At 40.3% G+C, this 25756-nt stretch overlaps 1 protein-coding gene across 1 annotated transcript in view; it reads right to left on the reverse strand.

Annotated features, from left to right (window-relative positions):
- Window positions 1-285: 285 nt before the first annotated feature.
- The window catches only part of GRID2IP (Grid2 interacting protein), a 307557-nt gene continuing 282086 nt past the window's right edge, over window positions 286-25756 (reverse strand). Inside the window, exons 18-22 of the mRNA XM_053695186.1 lie at window positions 21643-21729; window positions 7577-7706; window positions 5487-5605; window positions 4123-4287; window positions 286-933 (exon numbers count right to left, since the gene is read on the reverse strand). Of these exons, the coding sequence (XP_053551161.1) occupies window positions 859-933; window positions 4123-4287; window positions 5487-5605; window positions 7577-7706; window positions 21643-21729 (576 nt within the window). The 3' untranslated portion in view covers window positions 286-858. The remainder of the gene's footprint in view (window positions 934-4122; window positions 4288-5486; window positions 5606-7576; window positions 7707-21642; window positions 21730-25756) is intronic.

Raw genomic sequence — 25756 nt, forward strand, 5'->3', positions numbered from 1 at the left:
GGCTGTACATATGTGCCTCTACTCCTTGGTTACCTAAAGTGTTCAGCTAGATCCCAGTAGGGTATTGCTGCTCCTTCAATAAAGGATACCAAGAGAATGAAGCAAAATTGATAATAGAAGTTGTTTAAAAATGAATGCTTTATCTGAATCATGAAAGAAAAATTTTGGGTTTCATGTCCCTTTAACAAAATAGAGCATTATATTTTTATGCTAGAATGTCCCCTTTTAAATGAGGTAGAATTAATGTATGGAAAAAATTATACACACAAAATTCGTACCATAAAATGTAATAAATATGAGTCTCTTTATTGCAGCAGTTAAATTCTGCAATTTAAATAAAAGCACTAAAGCCCTGTGTAAAATTACATATACATTTTTTCTTCGGAGTGAATAAATATTGGCTGGAATAACAAACAGCTGAAGCATCTGTGGCTTAGCCTAGCAGGTTTGTGTAAACAAACAAGCATGGGTAGAGGACTTGAAGAAAGTAAAAACATGGTGTAATAATAATGGTTTTATGTTGAAATTAAAAAAAGAAGGAAAATAAATTAAACTATGGAATACAGAATAACATAGATCTATATTTTCTGTCCTTGTTCTGCTGTTGATTGATTCATTCATTCTTGTATTCTGAATGCAACTTCTTTCCTTGGTGGCAAGAATGTCGTCAACGTATCGCTAACGTATCGCTAACATTCCTTTACTTTACAGGCTCCTCCGGCATTCATTGGGTTTCCATAAATGTAACCTTGTGCATCAAGTTCTTGAGCCTGTTTCCTCAGACATAATGTTTCCGAATCATGGACCGATTATTTTTGCCATATCTGAGTACATGATGATCCATTATTGACCAGAGTATCACTGCCATACTAGTGGGGAAGGATTCCCAGATGGCAGCTGAGAGTCACTACCTTGAAGATCAGTGAAGGCTTTCTGAAAAAAAAGAAAGAGAGTTAGCTGCAGGTTCTACCAATATGTGAACCTCTAATACTTTCTATGTAGCCTTCCAATAACCTATCTCTCAAAACAGTTTTACCTCTCCCCATGTACCATACACAGATTATAACTATACTGGCCCAGCCAAAGTCTTTAGTTTGCTGATTCATGTAAATTGTTTAGATAGGTTTATATGTAGGTCTGCAACTATCTCTCTTAAAAACAAAATGGCTTATTGGGCCCTATTTATAAAGCTGCGGAATAAATTTCGGGGCCGAGCAGTGAAACTGTTGCCAATTAACCTCACAACCCCCTTTAGAACTCGCAGCTTTATATCATCTCACTCAGATCAGAATGACTGGCAAGCCCTTCACTCACACAATTGGCTACACTAGAGCAAGGGGCAAGGCAGCAAATACAATTACTTGTGCAATGTTAAATTCCCAGAGGTGAACTTTGTCCGTACGGAATTTAATAAATGGGTCCATTGTGCTTGTTAATATAAAGTTTCAATATTTATTTGATCAATAGATTTTCGTTTATCTGTCCATGTGAAAAATATCAGATGTGCTTTTTTATCTGAAAGGACAGGACACACCAAAAACTACTATTATATATGTATCATGTAAATCTATGGACAGAAATAATTTATTACGTTACAGTAGTGTTCAGTTAACAAATCTGCATTATTATCTATTACATAGCCAGGGGCATAACTAGACCCCACTTGGCCCCTGGGCAAAAGCTGTGATGGAGCCCCCCATTTATACAGTGCCCTTTCTGGCTGTTTGCAATCAGAAGCCACACAGGTGCAAGAGGAGCTGTTTCTGTGTGACTCTGAGCCATGCTTTCTTCTTGGTTAGTCTATCAGAGGATATACATTTCATGAACAGATATTGTTACAGTTTTTTTCATACAGAAACACTGTGGCGGCCATCTTTAAAACCCTGTCACCATATTTGTTAAGGCAATGCAAAATATTGTTTTTACATGTAGAGGCCTGTTTTTAAGGGGGCACATAGAATGGCCAGACACAAAGTAGGTGGAGCCTGGAATCCACCAGGCACTCCAGTAACAATGATACAACTGATTGTATGGCCAGATGTGGGCCCAGTCTCAATTGAGATATCTGAGGCAATCTAGTTATGCTCCTGCACGTAATCGTGTTGTTACGAGTGAGACTGATAAAGAAATATCCCACAAACGTTACACTGGCTAGTGAGCCAATGACAACAGGCATAGATGTGCAGCCACCAATCAGCAGCTAGCTCCCAGTAGTGCATTGCTGCTTCTGAGCCTACCTAGGTATGCTTTTCAACAAAGGATACCAAGAGAAGGAAGCAAATTTGATAATAGAAGTAAATTCTATAGTTGTTTCAAATTGTATGTTCTATCTGAATTATGAAAGTTTATCAAGGGAGTAAGCATCAGGCATGTGCAGGAATAGTTACTTGATTAAATTTTTCAGTTTTAGAAAATACAACCTGACATCTTATAAAGCCATATCAAACTGAGGGATTAACCACCATGTTTCCTCCTGAGTCTTAAAAACTTGAGAAACCTCTTTTCATAAGCATGTGAAATGGAGTAGATAGAAGTTTTCCATCAGTAAATATTATTTAGTGTGGATTGGGTCAAAAGTTATGTGTCAAATGTAATCAGTCTAATGTGTTATGAGTTCCAAGGAGACACATTTGCTGTAACGCCACCTCTGGGTAACCACCATACTATTTTGTTTCACTGGTTGGTTTATACTTTAGTAATTACTAAATATTTTTTTCTTATGAATCCACATTATGTATCACCAATTAAACTCTAATAATAGTATGGATTTAAAATAAAAAAAAATAGCTTTAATGTTTTGAAAATGGCCCTTTAAATTAAAAAAAATTCTAAAATTTGAAAGAGTTTTGCCAGTTTAGGCACACACTCCAAAAAGGCTGTCTATGGTTTGTGAGCTCTGGTATACCGGTAGAGCTCGAATTGGATTACAAAGACTGCGTGGCATAGTTCTGTGTAATATTGTATAAACCTAATATAACATGTAAAGTATTCACTGTTTCTACAGATTCCTTGTAAGATAACATAGTACCCATTGCATGCAACCATAAGTGTCCCTGGAGGGAAAAGGGCAAAAAGGGGGCACATACCCCCCCTGGATTTCACAGATTTGCAGTCAGGGTATAGGCATTAAAACAAATACATAACTCTGACCCCTTGTTATTAAAGGGGCATATGTAGTTATGAACACTCATTTCAACACCAATAATTTTCTCTCTATATCACATGGATTATGTGAATTTGGAAGTTGAAGTACAGAGTAACAAATATGTAAAAGCTCTGCAGTTATAACTCTGCAAAGAGTATCTTCCTATACCTCACTGTAAACAGGAGAATCCCCTCTTTTAAATGAAAGGTCATGTGACAGAAACCATACATTACCCATTATATAACTTAAGAGTTATAAAAGGGTAGTGTGTGAAACCCGATTCTTTTTATCAAACAATATGGTTACCAGTTATCCTCCACAAAAATACTGGAGTATCTGTTGGTGGCTGGGCACAATAGTAGGTGGGGGGGGTCACACAATGCCCCCCTGAGAAGCTGTATCTTAGCTCCCACTCTTGATCCCAGGATATATAGTTTTCACAACTAAGCAATAATTTTACCTCTTGGCTGCCAGAAACATGCATATCAATAATATTACCTTTTTGGGTGTTTTTGCATTAGAAAGTGCTTACTAAATACCTGCATTTGCTCTAAACTACATTCATATTATATGAGCTTTTTTGTTTTTTTGTATTCCCTTGCCCACCCAGAAAACTTTCTGTGGACGCAACAAATCCACCTGAATATCTACAAGACAGAGGACTGGAATAAAAAAAATGTATAGGAAATTAGCCAGCATAAGTCCATTTGCAGTTGTTGTGCTTAAATTTACTAATAATCTACCAGAAGTCATATGATTGCTATTAGTAGAGTGCGTTCTATATGTATAAGTATTACAACTAGATTTGTGTTTGCTTGGCTCTAGATAGGAAAGAAACGCAGATCAGAAGATATTGCAGTAATATACGGTAACTTATATTCTGCTACTGTAATGATGCACACAAAAATAAACACATAGCTCAGTACAGACTCACAACCACTTTAACACCAAGAGGTAAAAATTAGTCTTTAGCTCACCTCAAATTTGCTTAAGAAGTCTGCAAAAATCCCAAAGAAAGTCTCTGTGTTGGTGCTTTTTGGGTCTTCTCCAAAAAACAGACAGACTTTGAAGAAGTCCTCCATTGCCCGGTGCTGCTGGGTGTCCAAGCTCTGTAGACAGGGGAAGCTGTTTTCCAGAAATGTCTGAGCCACATGTCAAGGACACAATATAGCTACAATGACAAATGTGTATGAAACTTGTCTGCAAGCACATTGACTAGATCCAGTAAGCCAAATGGGTTCTAGCAGGCAAAAATGAAACCGACCCACAACTGAGGTGTAATTGGTGGCCAATAAATATTATAAATATAAAAAGCCTGTGGCTCTTACATGCACAGAAAAACATGACAATAGGACAAAATGTGCTTAATGTAAAACTGAGCCAACATCAACATAAGCCATTTTTAAATGTATCTACAATATTGGCATTCACTACTTCCTTAGGTAATGAGTTTAACAATTTTATTGCTCTTACAGTGAAAAAACATTTACGTTGCTGGAGATTAGATTTCCTTTCCTCCAGCCTTAAATTGTGACCTCTTGTCACAAATAATGTCCTCAAAATAAAAAAAGCTTCCACCAACTCTGTGTATGGATTTTGGATATATTTATATAAAGTAATCATATCACCTTTCAAGCACATTTTTTCTAGAGAAAAACAGACCCAGTTTGGCTAAACTCTCCTAATAGCTTAAATTCTCTATTCCCTGATTAGCTTTGTGGCCCTTCTTTGAACTTTTTCTAACTATGCAATGTCTTTTTTTTAGATTGGTCCCCAGAACTGCCCTCCATACTCAAGGTGAGGTCGTACCAGGGATTTATATAGTGACAGAATTATGTTTTCCTCCCTTGAATCAATTCCTCTTTTAATACATGCTTGTATCTTATTAGCCTTAGAAGCCGCTGCCCTGCATTGTGCACCCATCTTTAGCTCGTTATCTATTACTACTCCAAAACCCCTTTCCTCCTCTGTTTTGATAACTCTAATCCCATTTAAATAATAGGTTGCCTGCTTATTTTTACTTCCGAAATGTAGACCCTTACATTTTCCAGTATTAAATCTAATTTTCCATTTACCTGCCCATTCTTCCAGTTTTTGTAAATCCCCTTGCAAAGCAATTTCATTCTGCACTGACCTAATAACCTTACATAACATTATATCATCTGCAAAAATATAGATGGCAAATTATTTGTTGTATTAGTTAAAATTGTTGACACATAACCTAACTTTACTAAGTTTATCCCTTTTTGAAGGATAATAGGCTGAATCAGCCCACTTGACCCAATGTATTTAACACATATGGCGTATTAACCATCACGAGCATTGTTACAAACAAGGATACACTCATGGTGATAGGGAACTTGTCCTCAGGGTTGCTGGGCATCCGGCTGCAGGTTTTTTTTATCTCTTGGATAGTCACATGTAGGTCACTCAGGTCAGCAGTTAGAGATCTATGGTTGACTAAGAGAGACAAGTTCTAATACACACTCCTAATTATTTACCAACTTTAAATTGTAATAGTTTTCTTAAAGGGATAGCAAATTCATTTTTATATGCAGTATATCTATATCTATCTATCTATCTATCTATCTATATATATAAACAAAAATATATATATATATATATATATCAGAATTTAAGCACTGCATTGCAAATAAAGTGCATACACAATCATTATTTTAAAAGCCAAGTTTGCATTGTTTTGCTGTCATCGGACAATTAAAGGGACACTGAACCCAAATTTTTTCTTTCGTGATTCCATTAGAGCATAACATTTTAAGCAACTTTCTAATTTACTCCTATTATCAAATTTTCCTCATTCTCTTGGTATCTTTATTTGAAATGCAAGAATCTAAGTTTAGATGCCGGCCCATTTTTAGTAAACAACCTGGGTTGTTCTTGCTGATTGGTGGATAAATTCATCCACTAATAAAAAAAGCGCTGTCCAGAGTTCTGAACAAAAAAAAGCTTAGATGCCTTTCTTGTCCAAATAAAGTTAGCAAGAGAACAAAGAAAAATTGATAATAGGAGTAAATTAGAAAGTAGCTTAAAATGGCATGTTCTATCTGAATCACGAAAGAAAATTTTTGGGTTCAGTGTCTCAGTGTCCCTTTAAGGACAGGTATAAATGAGCACCTGCACTGATCTAACAATCAGTATGTAGAATGTCGCAGGGTTAGTCTAGAGTCTTTGGGGGCAGAGGAATAGCCGTAAATTTCAGATTTAAGTTGCATGAAAGGGGGGCAAAATACATAAACAAAGATAACTGCAAAAGTATTTTTACTATGAGCAATTAAACAATGTAGGCCGATTACGAGTGGAGCGCTTACAGTTACGCACAAGCGAAAAGGGATTTATCCCGGATGTTTGTGTGCGTTGGGCTTACCACTTGTATTACAAGTTGAAAGTAAACACGATTGCCCTGAGTTAACTGTTTATCGAAACAAAAAAGTTGCACAAAATACATAATAATATCATCTAATAAAAATGATTAAAAAAAATTGCACAAGAAAATAATAAGGGTTCAAACATGAGGGAGGTCTCAGGTGTTAGAAGAAAAAAACCCGTCAGGCAAAGGGCTTTAACATAGAGATACATACATGTCTAAATATGTATATGTATGGATATACTATATATATATGTATATATGTGTTTACATATGCACTTATGTATTTATATGTGTATATATGTATTTACAGACATATACAATAAATTTATATATATATATATATATATATATATATATATATATATATATATACAGTAAATATACATGTAAACACAAGTACATATATAGACATATTTATTTTGCTCCGTTGATATTCTAACTTTGGCTTTTTGCACGCATCGTGTTAGCGCTCGTGCGGAAACTGTTTACTTTCAACTTGTAATATGCTTACTTCTTGCAGAGTCAGTGTTGTACGAGCGGGAGGGTTAAATAACGCTCCACTTGTAATCAGGACCTTTATGAGGAATTACATTTGAGTTTATGTCCCTTTAATTCCTATTTATAACTCTGTATAAATAATAATAATCATAAACTTTAAAGGGACATGCAACACAATTTTTTTCTTTCATGATTCAGATAGAACATACAATTTTAATCAACTTTTATTCTTTTGGTATCCTTTGTTGAATGATCAGCAATGCACTACTGGGAGCTAAGCTGAATATATCTGGTAAGCCAATGACAAGAGGCATACATGTGTACCCACCAAACAGCACCAATCTCCCAGTAATGCATTGCTTCTTCTGAGTCTGCCTAGCTATGTTTTTGAGCAAAAGATACAAGGAGAACAAAGCAAATTAGATCATGGAAATAAATTGGAGAGTTGCTTAAAATTGCATGCTCTATCTGAGTCATGAGAGAAATGTTTTGTGTTTTATGTCACTTTAATCATAAATGAAAGGAAGTGTACTGTGACATTGTACCTTTGGCAGCGAGAGGCACGGTAGGAAGGTCCTTGGCAAAACTCAGCAGTTCCGGGAAGTGCTGGCTGAGAGATTTGGCGAGAATGTGTAGGAATGTAAACTTGCCATCCACAGTCTTTGTTGTGCTGAGCTGTGGTAAAAGGGATTATGGGTCAGTACACTACAACAGTGAGCTAGTTTCACTAAATTCGGAGAGAACACACAATTTTAAAAAACTTTTCAACTTATTTCTATAAACAAATTTGCTTCATTCTCTTGGTATCCTTTGTTGTAGAAGAAGTAATGCACTACAGTTAGCTAGTCCAACACATCCAGTGAATCCATGACAAGAGGCATATATTTGCAGCCACCAATTAGCAGCTAGCTCTCAGTAGTGCATTGCTGCTACTTAGCCTTCCTAAGTATACTTTCAACAAAGGATACCAGGAGAACAATTCAAATGAGATAATAGAAGTCAATTGGAAAGTTGTTTAAATCGTATGTTCTATCTGAACCATGAAATAATAATTTGGGTTTCATATCCCTTTAAAATGAGTTTTAAACTATCAGTGAGATCATGTCTGTGTGCTGCTTGTCTGAATGAAAGAAGTTTACTGGCTGATAAGAAACACACCCACAGATCTACTGGTGAACTTGACACACCCACAGATCTACTGGTGAACTTGACACACCCACAGATCTACTGGTGAACTTGACACACCCACAGATCTATTGGTGAACTTGACACACCCACAGATCTACTGGTGAACTTGACACACCCACAGATCTACTGGTGAACTTGACACACCTACAGATCTACTGGTGAACTTGACACACCCACAGATCTACTGGTGAACTTGACACACCCACAGATCTATTGGTGAACTTGACACACCCACAACAAGCAAAGGACAAAAATGTTTATTCTTTGAAGCAAGGGGCATCGGTTTAACGCCATTAAGACGTTCCATGCCATTTTAACAGCGCTGGGCTTTAACAACGTTACTGCGACATGGAGCATCCTACCTTTTTTGGCGTCCTGCACCCTCCTCCTTTTATTAACCCCTTTTCTTTCCAATGGCATGGAGAGTCCACAAATCCATTCAATTACTAGTGTGAATTCAACTCCTGGCCACCAGGTGGAGGCAAAGAACACCACAGCAAAGCTTCAAGTATCCTCCCACAATCCCCAGTCATTCTTTGCCTGTGCACATTGTAGGTGATGGGCGAAGAAGGTGTCTGAAGAAATCAAGTTGTTAATCCTTTAATGGGTACCTTTCCCTGCAAGCAAGAATTGGGGTTATGCTGTGGCCATGTAAATTCTCTTTAGTAAAAGTAATGGTGGCTTTAAGCAGTTGGAAGACGGCAAGGTGGTCTTTGCTTACCTTCCAACAGTTTTTGCTACCCCTATATAGAAAACCAGGGTTGGTTGCTCTGTTTTTTCTTTATCTACAGGTCTATGTCAGTAAGGATTCTGTCACACCTGTTTGCTGTACCTGCCCTACAACGGATCCCCAGGTAAGTCCTTTTACCTTTTACTTTCTAGGTGAGAAGAATGCAGCACATAGGAGTTCCTTGTTTTAAAAAAAAAAAAAAGGATACTTATAGAACAAGGTGGATCCTTATGGACTGAATATCCCTTTTAAAGATTGGGGAATTATTGGGCAGCAATTCAGGGTACTGTTCTGTCATGTGAAGGCTTTTTTGATTTTGGCTATCAGGATTTATTTGCACAAGTTTACCTTTTATTTTTATTTGGGTAATATCTCTTTAAGGAGGTTGTTAGCGATTCTTTTTACTGCATCTCACTTTTGAATTTGGATCATGTGACCGCTCAGTTACTTCCTGAGTGCTGAACGGTTTGTTTCTAGCCGGATTTTCAAGGGGACAGAGCGGATTTTCTTGTTTTATCTGCTGGTGTGGATTGGATTCCTGGTTACCGGTTGGGTGAGTCTCTCCAGCGTGGCTGGGGTGTAGAGGTACCGGTTTTAATAAATGATTTGTTATCTATGCCTAAAGTTCGTTTTTTTATTCTAATTATTTATGTCGAAATTAGAGTATAAGGGAAATAAAGGGCTTTTTTTTATTTACTATGAATGCTGATCCCATGCTGTCTCTGTCATTTGATGTCTTTATTATGCAGATGCCCAGGTTATTCCTCCTGTGCAATTCTGTTCCCCTTGCCTTAATAAGGTTTTATTATCTAAGGATAAGAATTCCTTATCTGAGCCTTCTTTTTCTCAGGATAATGCTGTTCAGGGGTTGTCTTAGCCTTCCTCTAACATGTCCCAGCCTTTGACAGATTCACATGCAGTGCCCTGCGGTTCCTCTCAGTCAGTCTCTGTGAATGTTTGTTTGCCTAAGGATTTTGCTGCGCAGTTGACTTCTGCAGTTTCGGCAGCCCTAAGTGCTTTACCTAGTTCTGGTAAAAAGAAGAGGAAATCTAAAAACATTTCTATGGGTTCTGTTTCCGCCAAGACTGATTTGGTAAGTCTTTCTCAATTATCTAGCGAGGATCATTCCTCTGCAGCTTCTGAGGGCGAGATCTCTGATTCAGAACCAGTGGTTCCTAGTACAGTAGATTGTGAGGAGGTTAATTTTAGATTTAAACTGGAGCATCTCCATTTACTTTTGAAGGAGGTTTTAGCTACTTTGGATGACTCTGAAACAATTACAGAGGCTCATAAAAAAGCTAATAAACTGAATAGAGTTTTTGACGTCAAACCTAAATCTCTGGCGGTTTTTCCTGTTCCAGGTCACATGTCTGACATTATATCTCAGGAATGGGAGATGCCGGGTGTTCCTTTTAACCGGTCTCCTGTGTTTAAAAAGATGTTTCCTGTGGCTGATTCAGTGCAAGATCTGTGGTGCACTTTTCCTAGAGTAGAGGGTGCTATATCTACCTTAGCTAAGAGAATTACTATTCCTCTTGAGGATAGTTCCTCTTTTAGAGACCCTATGGATAAGAAAATGGAGGATTATTTAGGAAAGATGTTTCTTCATCAGGGTTTGCAGTGGCAACCAGTTGCTAGTATTGTGACAGTTGCTGGTGCAGCCTCTTATTGGTGTGACTCATTGTCTGATTTAATTTCAGAGGAGACTACTATAGAGGAGATCCAAGATAGGATCAAGACTCTAAAGCTGGCTAATACTTTTATCTGTGATGCTAGTATGCAAGTTGTCAGGCTGGGAGCCAAGATTTCTAGTTTTGCCATACTAGCCCACAGAGCCCTTTGGTTAAAATCTTGGTCTGCGGATGTGACTTCCAAATCCAAGCTTCTGTCTCTACCTTTTAAGGGTAAGACTTTATTTGGTCCTAGTCTGGCCGAGATCATTTCCACGGTTACTGGTGGGAAAGGAGTTTTTTTACCACAGGATAAGAAAAATAGACCCAAGGGTCGTCAGATTTCTAATTTTCGTTCCTTTCGTAACTTCAAGGGACAGAAATCTTCTTCATCTTCTAAATCTGTGCAAGCCAAGACTTCTTGGAGAGCTAGCCAGCCCTGAAATAAGGGTAAGCAATACAGAAAGGCTTCTGCTGATGCTAAGTCAGCATGAAGAGGCTGCCCCGGATCCAGTGCTGGATCAGGTGGGGGACAGCCCCTTCGTGCTGATGCCAAGTCTTCCATTCTGTGGACTCTAGCTTTGGTATTGGTTGCCACTAGTAATTGAATGGATTTGTGGACACTCCATGCCATTGGAAAGAAAATATAATTTATGCTTACCTGATAAATTCTTTTCTTTCCTGGCATCGAGAGTCCACGACCCACCCTTATTTTAAGACGGCTTTTTGTGATTTTCTAAACCTCAGGCACCTCTATACCCTTTATGTCTTCTTCTCTTTCGATGATTCCTGGGCTGAATGACTGGGGATTGTGGGAAGTAGGAGGATACTTGAAGCTTTGCTGGGGTGTTCTTTGCCTCCACCTGGTGGCCAGGAGTTAAATTCCCACTAGTAATTGAATGGATTTGTGGACTCTCCATGCCAGGAAAGAAAATAATTTATCAGGTAAGCATAAATTATATTTTTTATTAGCTCACCTGCTATTTGTAATCTACACCCCTGAGCTGTGTCTGACTGATTGTCTGACATTTTCAAAAGGGATATTAAACAGCATCCTAAACCCTTGATATGTAACTCTGGCTCATATTTTTTGAGGTATAGAACACGCCCTAAATACAGCAGCAAGAGGTGCACCATTAGATATAAACAGTCAAGGGTAGTAATTGTGGGGTTAATATATGTTCTACTATTTATTCCTGTATGTTTTTGTCTCATTTACACAACATATGTAACACTTCAAAGGCACAACATATATTTTTTTTGTGTGACACAAAGTTAAGTAAAAACAGACATTTGTTGGTTGCATAAGTATTTACCCCGTTGCGATTAATTCCCTAAAAAAGCTCTGTTCCAATGATCTGTAGTCAGAAGTCATAATTAGTTTAATGGGGGCCGCCTGTCTACAAAATATCATATATCAAAGTCCTACAGGAGGCCCAAACACAACATAATAGCTGCCCGCCAGGTGCCCCCAGCTGTGATCATCAATTCCAGTATGGTGTTCTTCGACCACCACTCCACCCAGGACATGCCCAGACTCCGCCCATGATACAGATGCAACTCTGCCCTTATGGCTTGGTCCCACCCACAAAAGAAAAGTGTGGGTTCAGGAATTGTTTGGAGGTATGTAAATATATAAATATAAATAACATAATTTATGCTTACCTGATAAATTTATTTCTCTTGTAGTGTATCCAGTCCACGGATCATCCATTACTTATGGGATACTAACTCCTCCCCAACAGGAAGTGCAAGAGGATTCACCCAGCAGAGCTGCTACATAGCTCCTCCCCTAACTGCCATTACCAGTCATTCGACCGAAAACATGCAGAGAAAGGAAAACCATAGGGTGCAGTGGTGACTGTAGTTTAATGGAAAAATTACCTGCCTTAAAGTGACAGGGCGGGCCGTGGACTGGATACACTACAAGAGAAATACATTTATCAGGTAAGCATAAATTATGTTTTCTCTTGTTAAGTGTATCCAGTCCACGGATCATCCATTACTTATGGGATACCAATACCAAAGCTAAAGTACACGGATGACGGGAGGGACAGGCAGGCTCTTTATACGGAAGGAACCACTGCCTGAAGAACCTTTCTCCCAAAAACAGCCTCCGAAGAAGCAAAAGTGTCAAATTTGTAAAATTTGGAAAAAGTATGAAGAGAAGACCAAGTTGCAGCCTTGCAAATCTGTTCAACAGAAGCCTCATTCTTAAAGGCCCAAGTGGAAGCCACAGCTCTAGTAGAATGTGCTGTAATTCTTTCAGGAGGCTGCTGTCCAGCAGTCTCATAGGCTAACCGTATTATGCTACGAAGCCAAAATGAGAGAGAGGTAGCCGAAGCTTTTTGACCTCTCCTCTGACCAGAATAAACGACAAACAGGGAAGACGTTTGTCGAAAATCCTTAGTTGCCTGTAGATAAAATTTCAGGGCACGGACTACATCTAGATTGTGTAGCAGACGTTCCTTTTTCGAAGAAGGATTAGGACACAAAGATGGAACCACAATCTCTTGATTGATATTCCTGTTAGTGACCACCTTAGGTAGGAACCCAGGTTTAGTACGCAGAACTACCTTGTCTGAATGAAAAATCAGATAAGGAGAATCACAATGTAAGGCAGATAACTCAGAGACTCTTCGAGCCGAGGAAATCGCCATTAAAAACAGAACTTTCCAAGATAACAACTTGATATCAATGGAATGAAGGGGTTCAAACGGAACCCCCTGTAAAACATTAAGAACTAAGTTCAAACTCCATGGTGGAGCAACAGTTTTAAACACAGGCTTGATCCTAGCTAAAGCCTGACAAAAAGCTTGAACGTCCGGAACTTCTGACAGACGTTTGTGTAAAAGAATGGACAGAGCTGAAATCTGTCCCTTTAAGGAACTAGCGGATAAACCCTTTTCTAAACCTTCTTGTAGAAAAGACAATATCCTCGGAATCCTAACCTTACTCCATGAGTAACTCTTGGATTCGCACCAATATAAGTATTTGCGCCATATCTTATGGTAAATCTTTCTGGTAACAGGCTTCCTAGCCTGTATTAAGGTATCAATAACTGACTCAGAAAAACCACGTTTTGATAAAATCAAGCGTTCAATTTCCAAGCAGTCAGCTTCAGAGAAATTAGATTTTGATGTTTGAAGGGACCCTGGATCAGAAGGTCCTGTTTCAGAGGTAGCGACCAAGGTGGACAGGATGACATGTCCACTAGATCTGCATACCAAGTCCTGCGTGGCCATGCAGGCGCTATTAGAATCACTGATGCTCTCTCCTGTTTGATTCTGGCAATCAATCGAGGAAGCATCGGGAAGGGTGGAAACACATAAGCCATCCCGAAGGTCCAAGGTGCTGTCAAAGCATCTATCAGAACCGCTCCCGGATCCCTGGATCTGGACCCGTAACGAGGAAGCTTGGCGTTCTGTCGAGACGCCATGAGATCTATCTCTGGTTTGCCCCAACGTCGAAGTATTTGGGCAAAGACCTCCGGATGAAGTTCCCACTCCCCCGGATGAAAAGTCTGACGACTTAAGAAATCCGCCTCCCAGTTCTCCACTCCCGGGATGTGGATTGCTGACAGGTGGCAAGAGTGAGACTCTGCCCAGCGAATTATCTTTGATACTTCCATCATTGCTAGGGAGCTTCTTGTCCCTCCCTGATGGTTGATGTAAGCTACAGTCGTGATGTTGTCCGACTGAAACCTGATGAACCCCCGAGTTGTTAACTGGGGCCAAGCCAGAAGGGCATTGAGAACTGCTCTCAATTCCAGAATGTTTATTGGTAGGAGACTCTCCTCCTGATTCCATTGTCCCTGAGCCTTCAGAGAATTCCAGACAGCGCCCCAACCTAGTAGGCTGGCGTCTGTTGTTACAATTGTCCAGTCCGGCCTGCTGAATGGCATCCCCCTGGACAGATGTGGCCGAGAAAACCACCATAGAAGAGAATTTCTGGTCTTTTGATCCAGATTCAGAGTAGGGGACAAGTCTGAGTAATCCCCATTCCACTGACTTAGCATGCACAATTGCAGCGGTCTGAGATGTAGGCGTGCAAAGGGTACTATGTCCATTGCTGCTACCATTAAGCCGATCACCTCCATGCATTGAGCTACTGACGGGTGTTGAATGGAATGAAGGACACGGCATGCATTTTGAAGCTTTGTTAACCTGTCTTCTGTCAGGTAAATCTTCATTTCTACAGAATCTATAAGAGTCCCCAAGAAGGGAACTCTTGTGAGTGGAAAGAGAGAACTCTTCTTTTCGTTCACCTTCCATCCATGCGACCTTAGAAATGCCAGTACTAACTCTGTATGAGACTTGGCAGTTTGAAAGCTTGAAGCTTGTATCAGAATGTCGTCTAGGTACGGAGCTACCGCAATTCCTCGCGGTCTTAGTACCGCCAGAAGAGCACCCAGAACCTTTGTGAAGATTCTCGGAGCCGTAGCCAATCCGAATGGAAGAGCTACAAACTGGTAATGCCTGTCTAGAAAGGCAAACCTTAGATACCGGTAATGATCTTTGTGAATCGGTATGTGAAGGTAAGCATCCTTTAAATCCACTGTGGTCATGTACTGACCCTTTTGGATCATGGGTAAAATTGTCCGAATAGTTTCAGATAAGGAGAATCACAATGTAAGGCAGATAACTCAGAGACTCTTCGAGCCGAGGAAATCGCCATTAAAAACAGAACTTTCCAAGATAACAACTTGATATCAATGGAATGAAGGGGTTCAAACGGAACCCCCTGTAAAACATTAAGAACTAAGTTCAAACTCCATGGTGGAGCAACAGTTTTAAACACAGGCTTGATCCTAGCTAAAGCCTGACAAAAAGCTTGAACGTCCGGAACTTCTGACAGACGTTTGTGTAAAAGAATGGACAGAGCTGAAATCTGTCCCTTTAAGGAACTAGCGGATAAACCCTTTTCTAAACCTTCTTGTAGAAAAGACAATATCCTCGGAATCCTAACCTTACTCCATGAGTAACTCTTGGATTCGCACCAATATAAGTATTTGCGCCATATCTTATGGTAAATCTTTCTGGTAACAGGCTTCCTAGCCTGTATTAAGGTATCAATAACTGACTCAGAAAAACCACGTTTTGATAAAATCAAGCGTTCAATTTCCAAGCAGTCAGCTTCAGAGAAATTAGATTTTGATGTTTGAAGGGACCCTGGATCAGAAGGTCCTGTTTCAGAGGTAGCGACCAAGGTGGACAGGATGACATGTCCACTAGATCTGCATACCAAGTCCTGCGTGGCCATGCAGGCGCTATTAGAATCACTGATGCTCTCTCCTGTTTGATTCTGGCAATCAATCGAGGAAGCATCGGGAAGGGTGGAAACACATAAGCCATCCCGAAGGTCCAAGGTGCTGTCAAAGCATCTATCAGAACCGCTCCCGGATCCCTGGATCTGGACCCGTAACGAGGAAGCTTGGCGTTCTGTCGAGACGCCATGAGATCTATCTCTGGTTTGCCCCAACGTCGAAGTATTTGGGCAAAGACCTCCGGATGAAGTTCCCACTCCCCCGGATGAAAAGTCTGACGACTTAAGAAATCCGCCTCCCAGTTCTCCACTCCCGGGATGTGGATTGCTGACAGGTGGCAAGAGTGAGACTCTGCCCAGCGAATTATCTTTGATACTGCCATCATTGCTAGGGAGCTTCTTGTCCCTCCCTGATGGTTGATGTAAGCTACAGTCGTGATGTTGTCCGACTGAAACCTGATGAACCCCCGAGTTGTTAACTGGGGCCAAGCCAGAAGGGCATTGAGAACTGCTCTCAATTCCAGAATGTTTATTGGTAGGAGACTCTCCTCCTGATTCCATTGTCCCTGAGCCTTCAGAGAATTCCAGACAGCGCCCCAACCTAGTAGGCTGGCGTCTGTTGTTACAATTGTCCAGTCCGGCCTGCTGAATGGCATCCCCCTGGACAGATGTGGCCGAGAAAGCCACCATAGAAGAGAATTTCTGGTCTCTTGATCCAGATTCAGAGTAGGGGACAAGTCTGAGTAATCCCCATTCCACTGACTTAGCATGCACAATTGCAGTGGTCTGAGATGTAGGCGTGCAAAGGGTACTATGTCCATTGCTGCTACCATTAAGCCGATCACCTCCATGCATTGAGCTACTGACGGGTGTTGAATGGAATGAAGGACACGGCATGCATTTTGAAGCTTTGTTAACCTGTCTTCTGTCAGGTAAATCTTCATTTCTACAGAATCTATAAGAGTCCCCAAGAAGGGAACTCTTGTGAGTGGAAAGAGAGAACTCTTCTTTTCGTTCACCTTCCATCCATGCGACCTTAGAAATGCCAGTACTAACTCTGTATGAGACTTGGCAGTTTGAAAGCTTGAAGCTTGTATCAGAATGTCGTCTAGGTACGGAGCTACCGCAATTCCTCGCGGTCTTAGTACCGCCAGAAGAGCACCCAGAACCTTTGTGAAGATTCTCGGAGCCGTAGCCAATCCGAATGGAAGAGCTACAAACTGGTAATGCCTGTCTAGAAAGGCAAACCTTAGATACCGGTAATGATCTTTGTGAATCGGTATGTGAAGGTAAGCATCCTTTAAATCCACTGTGGTCATGTACTGACCCTTTTGGATCATGGGTAAAATTGTCCGAATAGTTTCCATTTTGAACGATGGAACTCTTAGGAATTTGTTTAGGATCTTTAAATCCAAGATTGGCCTGAAAGTTCCCTCTTTTTTGGGAACCACAAACAGATTTGAGTAAAACCCTTGTCCTTGTTCCGACCGCGGAACCGGATGGATCACTCCCATTAATAAAAGATCTTGTACGCATCGTAGAAACGCCTCTTTCTTTATTTGGTTTGTTGACAACCTTGACAGATGAAATCTCCCTCTTGGGGGAGAGAATTTGAAGTCTAGAAGGTATCCCTGAGATATGATCTCTAACGCCCAGGGATCCTGGACATCTCTTGCCCAAGCCTGGGCGAAGAGAGAAAGTCTGCCCCCCACTAGATCCGTTCCCGGATCGGGGGCCCTCGATTCATGCTGTCTTAGGGGCAGCAGCAGGTTTCCTGGCCTGCTTGCCCTTGTTCCAGGACTGGTTAGGTCTCCAGCCTTGTCTGTAGCGAGCAACAGCTCCTTCCTGTTTTGGTGCAGAGGAAGTTGATGCTGCTCCTGCTTTGAAATTACGAAAGGAACGAAAATTAGACTGTCTAGCCTTAGGTTTGGCTCTGTCTTGAGGCAGGGCATGGCCTTTACCTCCTGTAATGTCAGCGATAATTTCTTTCAACCCGGGCCCGAATAAGGTCTGCCCTTTGAAAGGTATATTAAGCAATTTAGATTTAGAAGTAACGTCAGCTGACCAGGATTTTAGCCACAGTGCTCTGCGTGCCTGAATGGCGAATCCGGAATTCTTAGCCGTAAGTTTAGTTAAATGTACTACGGCATCTGAAATAAATGAGTTAGCTAACTTAAGGGCTTTAAGCTTGTGTGTAATCTCATCTAATGGAGCTGATTCAAGTGTCTCTTCCAGAGACTCAAACCAAAATGCTGCTGCAGCCGTGACAGGCGCAATGCATGCAAGAGGTTGCAATATAAAACCTTGTTGAACAAACATTTTCTTAAGGTAACCCTCTAACTTTTTATCCATTGGATCTGAAAAGGCACAGCTATCCTCCACCGGGATAGTGGTACGCTTAGCTAAAGTAGAAACTGCTCCCTCCACCTTAGGGACCGTTTGCCATAAGTCCCGTGTGGTGGCGTCTATTGGAAACATCTTTCTAAATATCGGAGGGGGTGAGAACGGCACACCGGGTCTATCCCACTCCTTAGTAACAATTTCAGTAAGTCTCTTAGGTATAGGAAAAACGTCAGTACTCGCCGGTACCGCAAAATATTTATCCAACCTACACATTTTCTCTGGTATTGCAACTGTGTTACAATCATTCAGAGCCGCTAACACCTCCCCTAGTAATACACGGAGGTTTTCCAGCTTAAATTTAAAATTTGAAATATCTGAATCCAGTTTGTTTGGATCAGAACCGTCACCCGCAGAATGAAGCTCTCCGTCCTCATGTTCTGCAAATTGTGACGCAGTGTCTGACATGGCCCTAATATTATCAGCGCACTCTGTTCTCACCCCAGAGTGATCACGCTTACCTCTTAGTTCTGGTAATTTAGCCAAAACTTCAGTCATAACAGTAGCCATATCCTGTAATGTGATTTGTAATGGCCGCCCAGATGTACTCGGCGCTACAATATCACGCACCTCCCGAGCGGGAGATGCAGGTACTGACACGTGAGGCGAGTTAGTCGGCATAACTCTCCCCTCGTTGTTTGGTGAAATATGTTCAATTTGTACAGATTGACTTTTATTTAAAGTAGCATCAATACAGTTAGTACATAAATTTCTATTGGGCTCCACTTTGGCTTTAGCACATATAGCACAGATATCTTCCTCTGAATCAGACATGTTTAACACACTAGCAAATAAACTAGCAACTTGAAAATACTTTTCAAGTAATTTACTATAATATGAAAACGTACTGTGCCTATAAGAAGCACAGAAAAAGTTATGACAGTTGAAAATTAATAAACTGAAAAGTTATAGCATCAAATCTTTGTAAAAAACACAATTTTAGCAAAGGATTGCTCCCATTAGCAAAGGATAACTAACCCAGATAGCAGAAAAAAAAATACAGAAATAAACGTTTTTTTATCACAGTCAACTACAATCTCACAGCTCTGCTGTGAGTGATTACCTCCCTCAAAACAAGTTTTGAAGACCCCTGAGTTCTGTAGAGATGAACCGGATCATGCAGGGAAGACAATAAACTTCTGACTGAATTTTTTGATGCGTAGCAAAAGCACCAAAAAAGGCCCCTCCCCCTCACACATAACAGTGAGAGAGATCAGTAAACTGTCATAAATTAAATAAAACGACTGCCAAGTGGAAAAAAATAGTGCCCAAAACATTTTTTCACCCAGTACCTCAGAAAATTAAACGATTTTACATGCCAGCAAAAAACGTTTAACATTAATAAATTGAGTGTTATTAAAAAGCCTGTTGCTAGTCCCTGCAAATTAGGCTAAAGTTTTATGCATACAGTATAATTCCAGTGAAGTGCCATTCCCCAGAATACTGAAGTGTAAAATATACATACATGACAGCCTGATACCAGTTGCTGCTACTGCATTTAAGGCTGAGTTTACATTATATCGGTATGGCAGAATTTTCTCATCAATTCCATTGTCAGAAAATAATAAGCTGCTACATACCTCTTTGCAGATTAATCTGCCCGCTGTCCCCTGATCTGAAGTTTACCTCTCTTCAGATGGCCGAGAAACAGCAATATGATCTTAACTACTCCGGCTAAAATCATAGAAAAACTCAGGTAGATTCTTCTTCAAATTCTACCAGAGAAGGAATAACACACTCCGGTGCTATTATAAAATAACAAACTTTTGATTGAAGGTATGAAACTAAGTATAATCACCACAGTCCTCTCACACATCCTATCTATTTGTTGGGTGCAAGAGAATGACTGGTAATGGCAGTTAGGGGAGGAGCTATGTAGCAGCTCTGCTGGGTGAATCCTCTTGCACTTCCTGTTGGGGAGGAGTTAGTATCCCATAAGTAATGGATGATCCGTGGACTGGATACACTTAACAAGAGAAATATATATATATATATATATATATATATATATATATATATATATATATATATATAGGTCTTTGGCAGTGCCCCCCTCACTTTTAACTGTATGTCCCCTATATGTGGTTTCTTAAGGTGCCACTAAACATACACCAACTTAGCGACAAGGATAGGAGGAATTATTTAGAGAAGCAACCGATAGGCCCATGGTATCTTTAAAGGAGTTTGAGAGAACTACAGCTGAGATGTGAGAAACAGTCAATGGAATAACTATAACCTTCACCTAGCTAAGCTTCATGGGCATATGGTGAGGAGAGAGACACTGCTGAAAACCCCATATAAAATCCTATTTTTGGAGTTGGCTCAAATGTCTCTGGGAAAAAAAAATAAGGGGCCTAAAGAGACTAAATTTGAACCTTTTGGCCTTAGCGCAAAATGCTAGGCTTGGCACATAGCCAATACTGTTCATCACCATGGGATCATCATCCTCACGTTGAAGCATGGTGGTGGTAGCATTATGATGGGATGCTTTCCATTGGCCGGGACTGGGAAATGGTCCAGACGTGAGGACAAGATGGATGGAGCCAAATACAGGCAATTCTAGAGGAAAACCCTTAACACACAAAGCTACACTGGAGTGTTCTAAAATTTTAAAAATTAAATGTCATAGAATGGCCCTCTTAAAGCCCCAACCTCAATTGAGACTATGGACCTGATTATCAAAAACTCACTGACGTGCAAGAAATCACAATTGTGAGCATTATACTGTAATGTATGTGTTTCTTCTTCTCATACAGAATACTGAGTAGTGAGATAAAATTTGCCTCTTAAATTTTTAGGGACTTTATAGTACTGACAAGACATGATATTAGATAATCTCACCTGACCACAGAGCCCTATGTGACACAACTTGAAAATTGCTCGTTACCAATAGTCTCCATTCAACCTGACAGAGCTTGAACAATTTTGATGGGAAAAAAAATGCAGGATCCAGACGTGGGAGGCTCATAGAGACTTACCCAAAGAAACTTACAGCTGTAACTGAAGCCAAAGGATGTTCTACAAAGTATTGATGGGGAGGGGGGTACTTATACAACCAAGAAATGTCTACTTTTGTTTTGGTTTTTTTTTAGTGTCAAGAAAAATACCTTTAAAGTGTTAGGTATGTTGTGTTAACCAAATGATACGTGCTCCGATAATATCTATTTTAATTTCAGGTTGCAAAACTACAAAATACGGAACGTCTAAGGAAGGTGAATACATATGCAATGCACTGAAAATCCGCTTTACCCGGTTTATCTCTCTCCTTGTCCTGGGTAAAACAAAGAGAATATGCAAAAGGAAACTGCCTTTAAAATATATTGATGTCCACACAGTGAGTTAAGTTGAGTTAACGTACCTCAGTCAAGAAGTTAATCTTGAATCCTGTTGTCCGGTTTGTTTTGGGCTGCCCGTCATTCAGATAGTTCCCCATGGCTAAGACAAACTGTAGAGACAAAGAAAGACCATGGTGGGATTCATATTTATGCACAAGGTCTGATCCTAGAATCCGTCATCTCCTTAACCCCTTAACGCCCGAGGACGTGCAGGGTACGTCCTCTAAAGGATGTCAGTTAACGACCAAGGACGTACCCTGCACGTCCTCGGTGTGGAAAGCAGCTGGAAGCGATCCTGCTCGCTTCCAGCTGCTTTCCGGTTATTGCAGCGATGCCTTGATATCGAGGCATCCTGCAATAACACTGTCTGGCCATCCGATGCAGAGAGAGCCACTCTGTGGCCCTCTCTGCACCGGACATCGATGGCCGGTATCGTTGGTGGGTGGGAGCCGACTTGGGAGGCGGGTGGGCGGCCATCGGTGAGTTGCGTAAGGTGGAGGGGGGCGGGATCGGAAGCGGAGCCGACGGGGGCGCGCACGGGCGCGCGCGCGTGCACGGGGGGGTGGCGGGCGGGCGCGTGCACGGGGCGGGAGCGGGTGGGAACCGCTACACTACAGAAAAGTAAAAAAGTAAAAGTAAAAAAAAATTTAAATAAACGTTTTTTTTCTAACCATCTAAGGGATCTGGAAGGGGTGGGGGGTTGGTCTTGGGGGGGGGGAAAGCTACACTACAGAAAAGGGACATTTTTTATTTAAAAAAAGCATTTTTTTTCACTAAACTGGGTACTGGCAGACAGCTGCCAGTACCCAAGATGGCGCACATTAAGTCAGAGGGGGAGGGTTAGAGAGCTGTTTAGTGGGGGATCAGTGAGGTTGGGGGCTAAGGGGGATCCCTACACAGAAGCATATGTAAATATGCTAACAAAAAATGCACAAAAAAGCCCAAATATACCTTTTATTTTAGTACTGGCAGAGTTTCTGCCAGTACTTAAGATGGCGGGGACATTTGTGGGGTAGGGGAGGGAAGAGAGATGTTTGGGAGGGATCAGGGGGTCTGATGTTTCAGGTGGGAGGCTGATCTTTACACTAAAGCTAAAATTAACCCTGCAAGCTCCCTACAAGCTACCTAATTAACCCCTTCACTGCTAGCCATAATACACGTGTGATGCGCAGCGCCATTTAGCAGCATTCTAATTACCAAAAAGCAAAGTCATGTATGTCTGCTATTTCTGAACAAAGGGGATCCCAGAGAAGCATTTACAACCATTTGTGCCATAATTGCACAAGCTGTTTGTAAATTATTTCAGTGAGAAACCTAAAATTGTGAAAAATTTTACGTTTTTTTTAATTTGATCGCATTTGGCGGTGAAATGGTGGCATGAAATATACCAAAATGGGCCTAGATCAATACTTGGGGTTGTCTACTACACTACACTAAAGCTAAAATTACCCCAAAAAGCTCCTTACATGCTCCCTAATTAACCCCTTCACTGCTGGGCATAATACACGTGTGGTGCGCAGTGGCATTTAGCGGCCTTCTAATTACCAAAAAGCAATGCCAAAGCCATATATGTCTGCTATTTCTGAACAAAGGGGATCCCAGAGAAGAATTTACAACCATTTATGCCATAATTGCACAAGCAGTTTGTAAATAATTTCAGTGAGAAACTGAAAGTTTGTGAAAAAATTTGTGAAAAAGTGAACAATTTTTTGTATTTGATCGCATTTGGCGGTGAAATGGTGGCATGAAATATACCAAAATGGGCCTAGATCAATAATTTGGGATGTCTTCTAAAAAAAAATATATACATGTCAATGGATATTCAGGGATTCCTGAAAGATATTAGTGTTCTAATGTAACTAGCGTTAATTTTGAAAAAAAATGGTTTGAAAATAGCAAAGTGCTACTTGTATTTATGGCCCTATAAGTTACAAAAAAAGCAAAGAAGATGTAAACATTGGGTATTTTTAAACTCAGGACAAAATTTAGAAACAATTTAGCATGGGTGTTTTTTGGTGGTTGTAGATATGTAACAGATTTTGGGGTTCAAAGTTAGAAAAAGTGTGTTTTTTTCCATTTTTCCTCATATTTTATAATTTTTTTATAGTAAATGATAAGATATGATGAAAATAATGGTATTTTTAGAAAGTCCATTTAATGGCGAGAAAAACGGTATATAATATGTGTGGGTACAGTAAATGAGTAAGAGGAAAATTTCAGCTAAACACAAACACCGCAGAAATGTAAAAATAGCCTTGGTCCCAAACGGACAGAAAATGGAAAAGTGCTCTGGTCACTAAGGGGTTAAAGGGACACTAAACCCAATTTTTTTTCTTTCATGATTAAGATAGAGCATGCAATTTTAAGCAACTTTCTAATTTACTCCTATTACCCTTTTTTCTTCGTTCTCTTGCTATCTTTATTTAAAAAAGCAGGAATCTAAGCTAAGGAGCCGGACCATTTTTGGTTCAGCACCCTGGATAGTGCTTGTTGTCTGGTGGCTACATTTAGCCACCAATCTGCAAGCACTACCCAGGCTCTGAACCAAAAATGGGCTGGTTTCTATGCTTACATTGTTGCTTTTTAAATAAAGATAGCAAGAGAACAAAGAAAAATTGATAATAGGAGTAAATTAGAAAGTTGATTAAAATTGCCTGCTTTATCTGAATCATGAAAGAAAGAAAAATTGGGTTTACTATCCCTTTAAAGAGACATTCTAATACAAAATCACAAGCTCTAAACAGTTAGCATAATATTGTTTCATATGGACTCTATCTTACTACAAACCTAACCCTATAAAGGGTTAAAAAGCATATGCTATAGTCCTGCTCAGAAGCCCCAAGCACTACAGCCGCAGCAAAAAGAAAACGGCCAGTGATTGGTGGCTGCATGTAATTCTTGCCCCTGATTGGCTCACCAGACGCAATCCTAATCAGGACTTTACTTATGAGTTAAACATATGGTTATATTTTTATAATAGTTGGGGATTACCTAGTTAAATATTGCAGGTTGTCACAAATCACTAGTGCTTACTGCAAAACAAGAAAACAGTGTACACCAAAGTGTGACAAGTAGCTGCAACACTGCAATCATTTGTTTAACAATATAATTTATTTCTACTGACTCCATAACAATATTAATAACGACTGAAAAGCAATCAGCATGTAGAGTGATGAACATATATAGGGGTCAATTTATTATATGTTGAGCGGATATGATTCGCTGTAGCGAATCATGTTCGCCCAAGACCACTAAATGCTGACAGCGTATACTGAAATCCTATTGGCTGTTCAAATCAGCCAATAGGATTTCAGTAGCTCTCATCCTATTGGCTGTTTTGAACAGCCAATAGGATTTTAGAAGCTCTCATCCTATTGGCTGATTTGAATTTGAAGAATCAAATCAGCCAATAGGAATGCAAGGTATGCCATTTTGAAACGGCTACCTTGCATTGAACTTCAGTGTACGGCGGGGACCGTATAAAGAGGACGCTCCGCGCAGGATGTCTTTGGCTTCCAGGATGTCTCAGTGCCGCCGGGATGAAGATAGAAGACGCCCCCGGGATGGATGAAGATGTTGCCGCCTGGATGAAGACTTCTCGCTGCCTGGATGGAGATGGATGCCCAGACTTCAGCAACCGTGAGCAGATATTCTGGGGTTAGTGTTAGATATGGGGTTTTTTTTTGGGGGGGGGTGGTTTTTTTCAGATTAGGGTTTGGGCTTTAAGGGCAATGAAAAATAGCTGAATGCCCTTTTAAGGGCAATGCCCATACAAATGCCCCTTTAGGGGCAATGGGTAGCTTAGGTTTTTTTTTAGAGTTAGGTTTTTTATTTTGGGGGGTTGGTTGGATGGTGGGTTTTACTGTTGGGGGGACTTTGTATTTTTTTTTACAGGTAAAAAAGCTGTTTAACTTAGGGAAATGCCCTACAAAAGGCCCTTTTAAGGGCTATTGCTAGTTTATTGCAGGCTGGGGGGGGTATTTTGGAGGGGCTTTTTTATTTTTATAGGACTATTAGATTAGGAGTAATAGTTTTTATTTTTTGATAATTTCGTTTATTATTTTTTGAAAGCTTAGTGTTTTTTATTTTTTGTAATTTAGTGTTTATAATTTTTTATAATTTTAGATTTTTCTCGTA

This window comes from Bombina bombina, chromosome 11 (assembly GCF_027579735.1).
Source record: "Bombina bombina isolate aBomBom1 chromosome 11, aBomBom1.pri, whole genome shotgun sequence".
NCBI classification, from domain to species: Eukaryota; Metazoa; Chordata; class Amphibia; order Anura; family Bombinatoridae; genus Bombina; species Bombina bombina.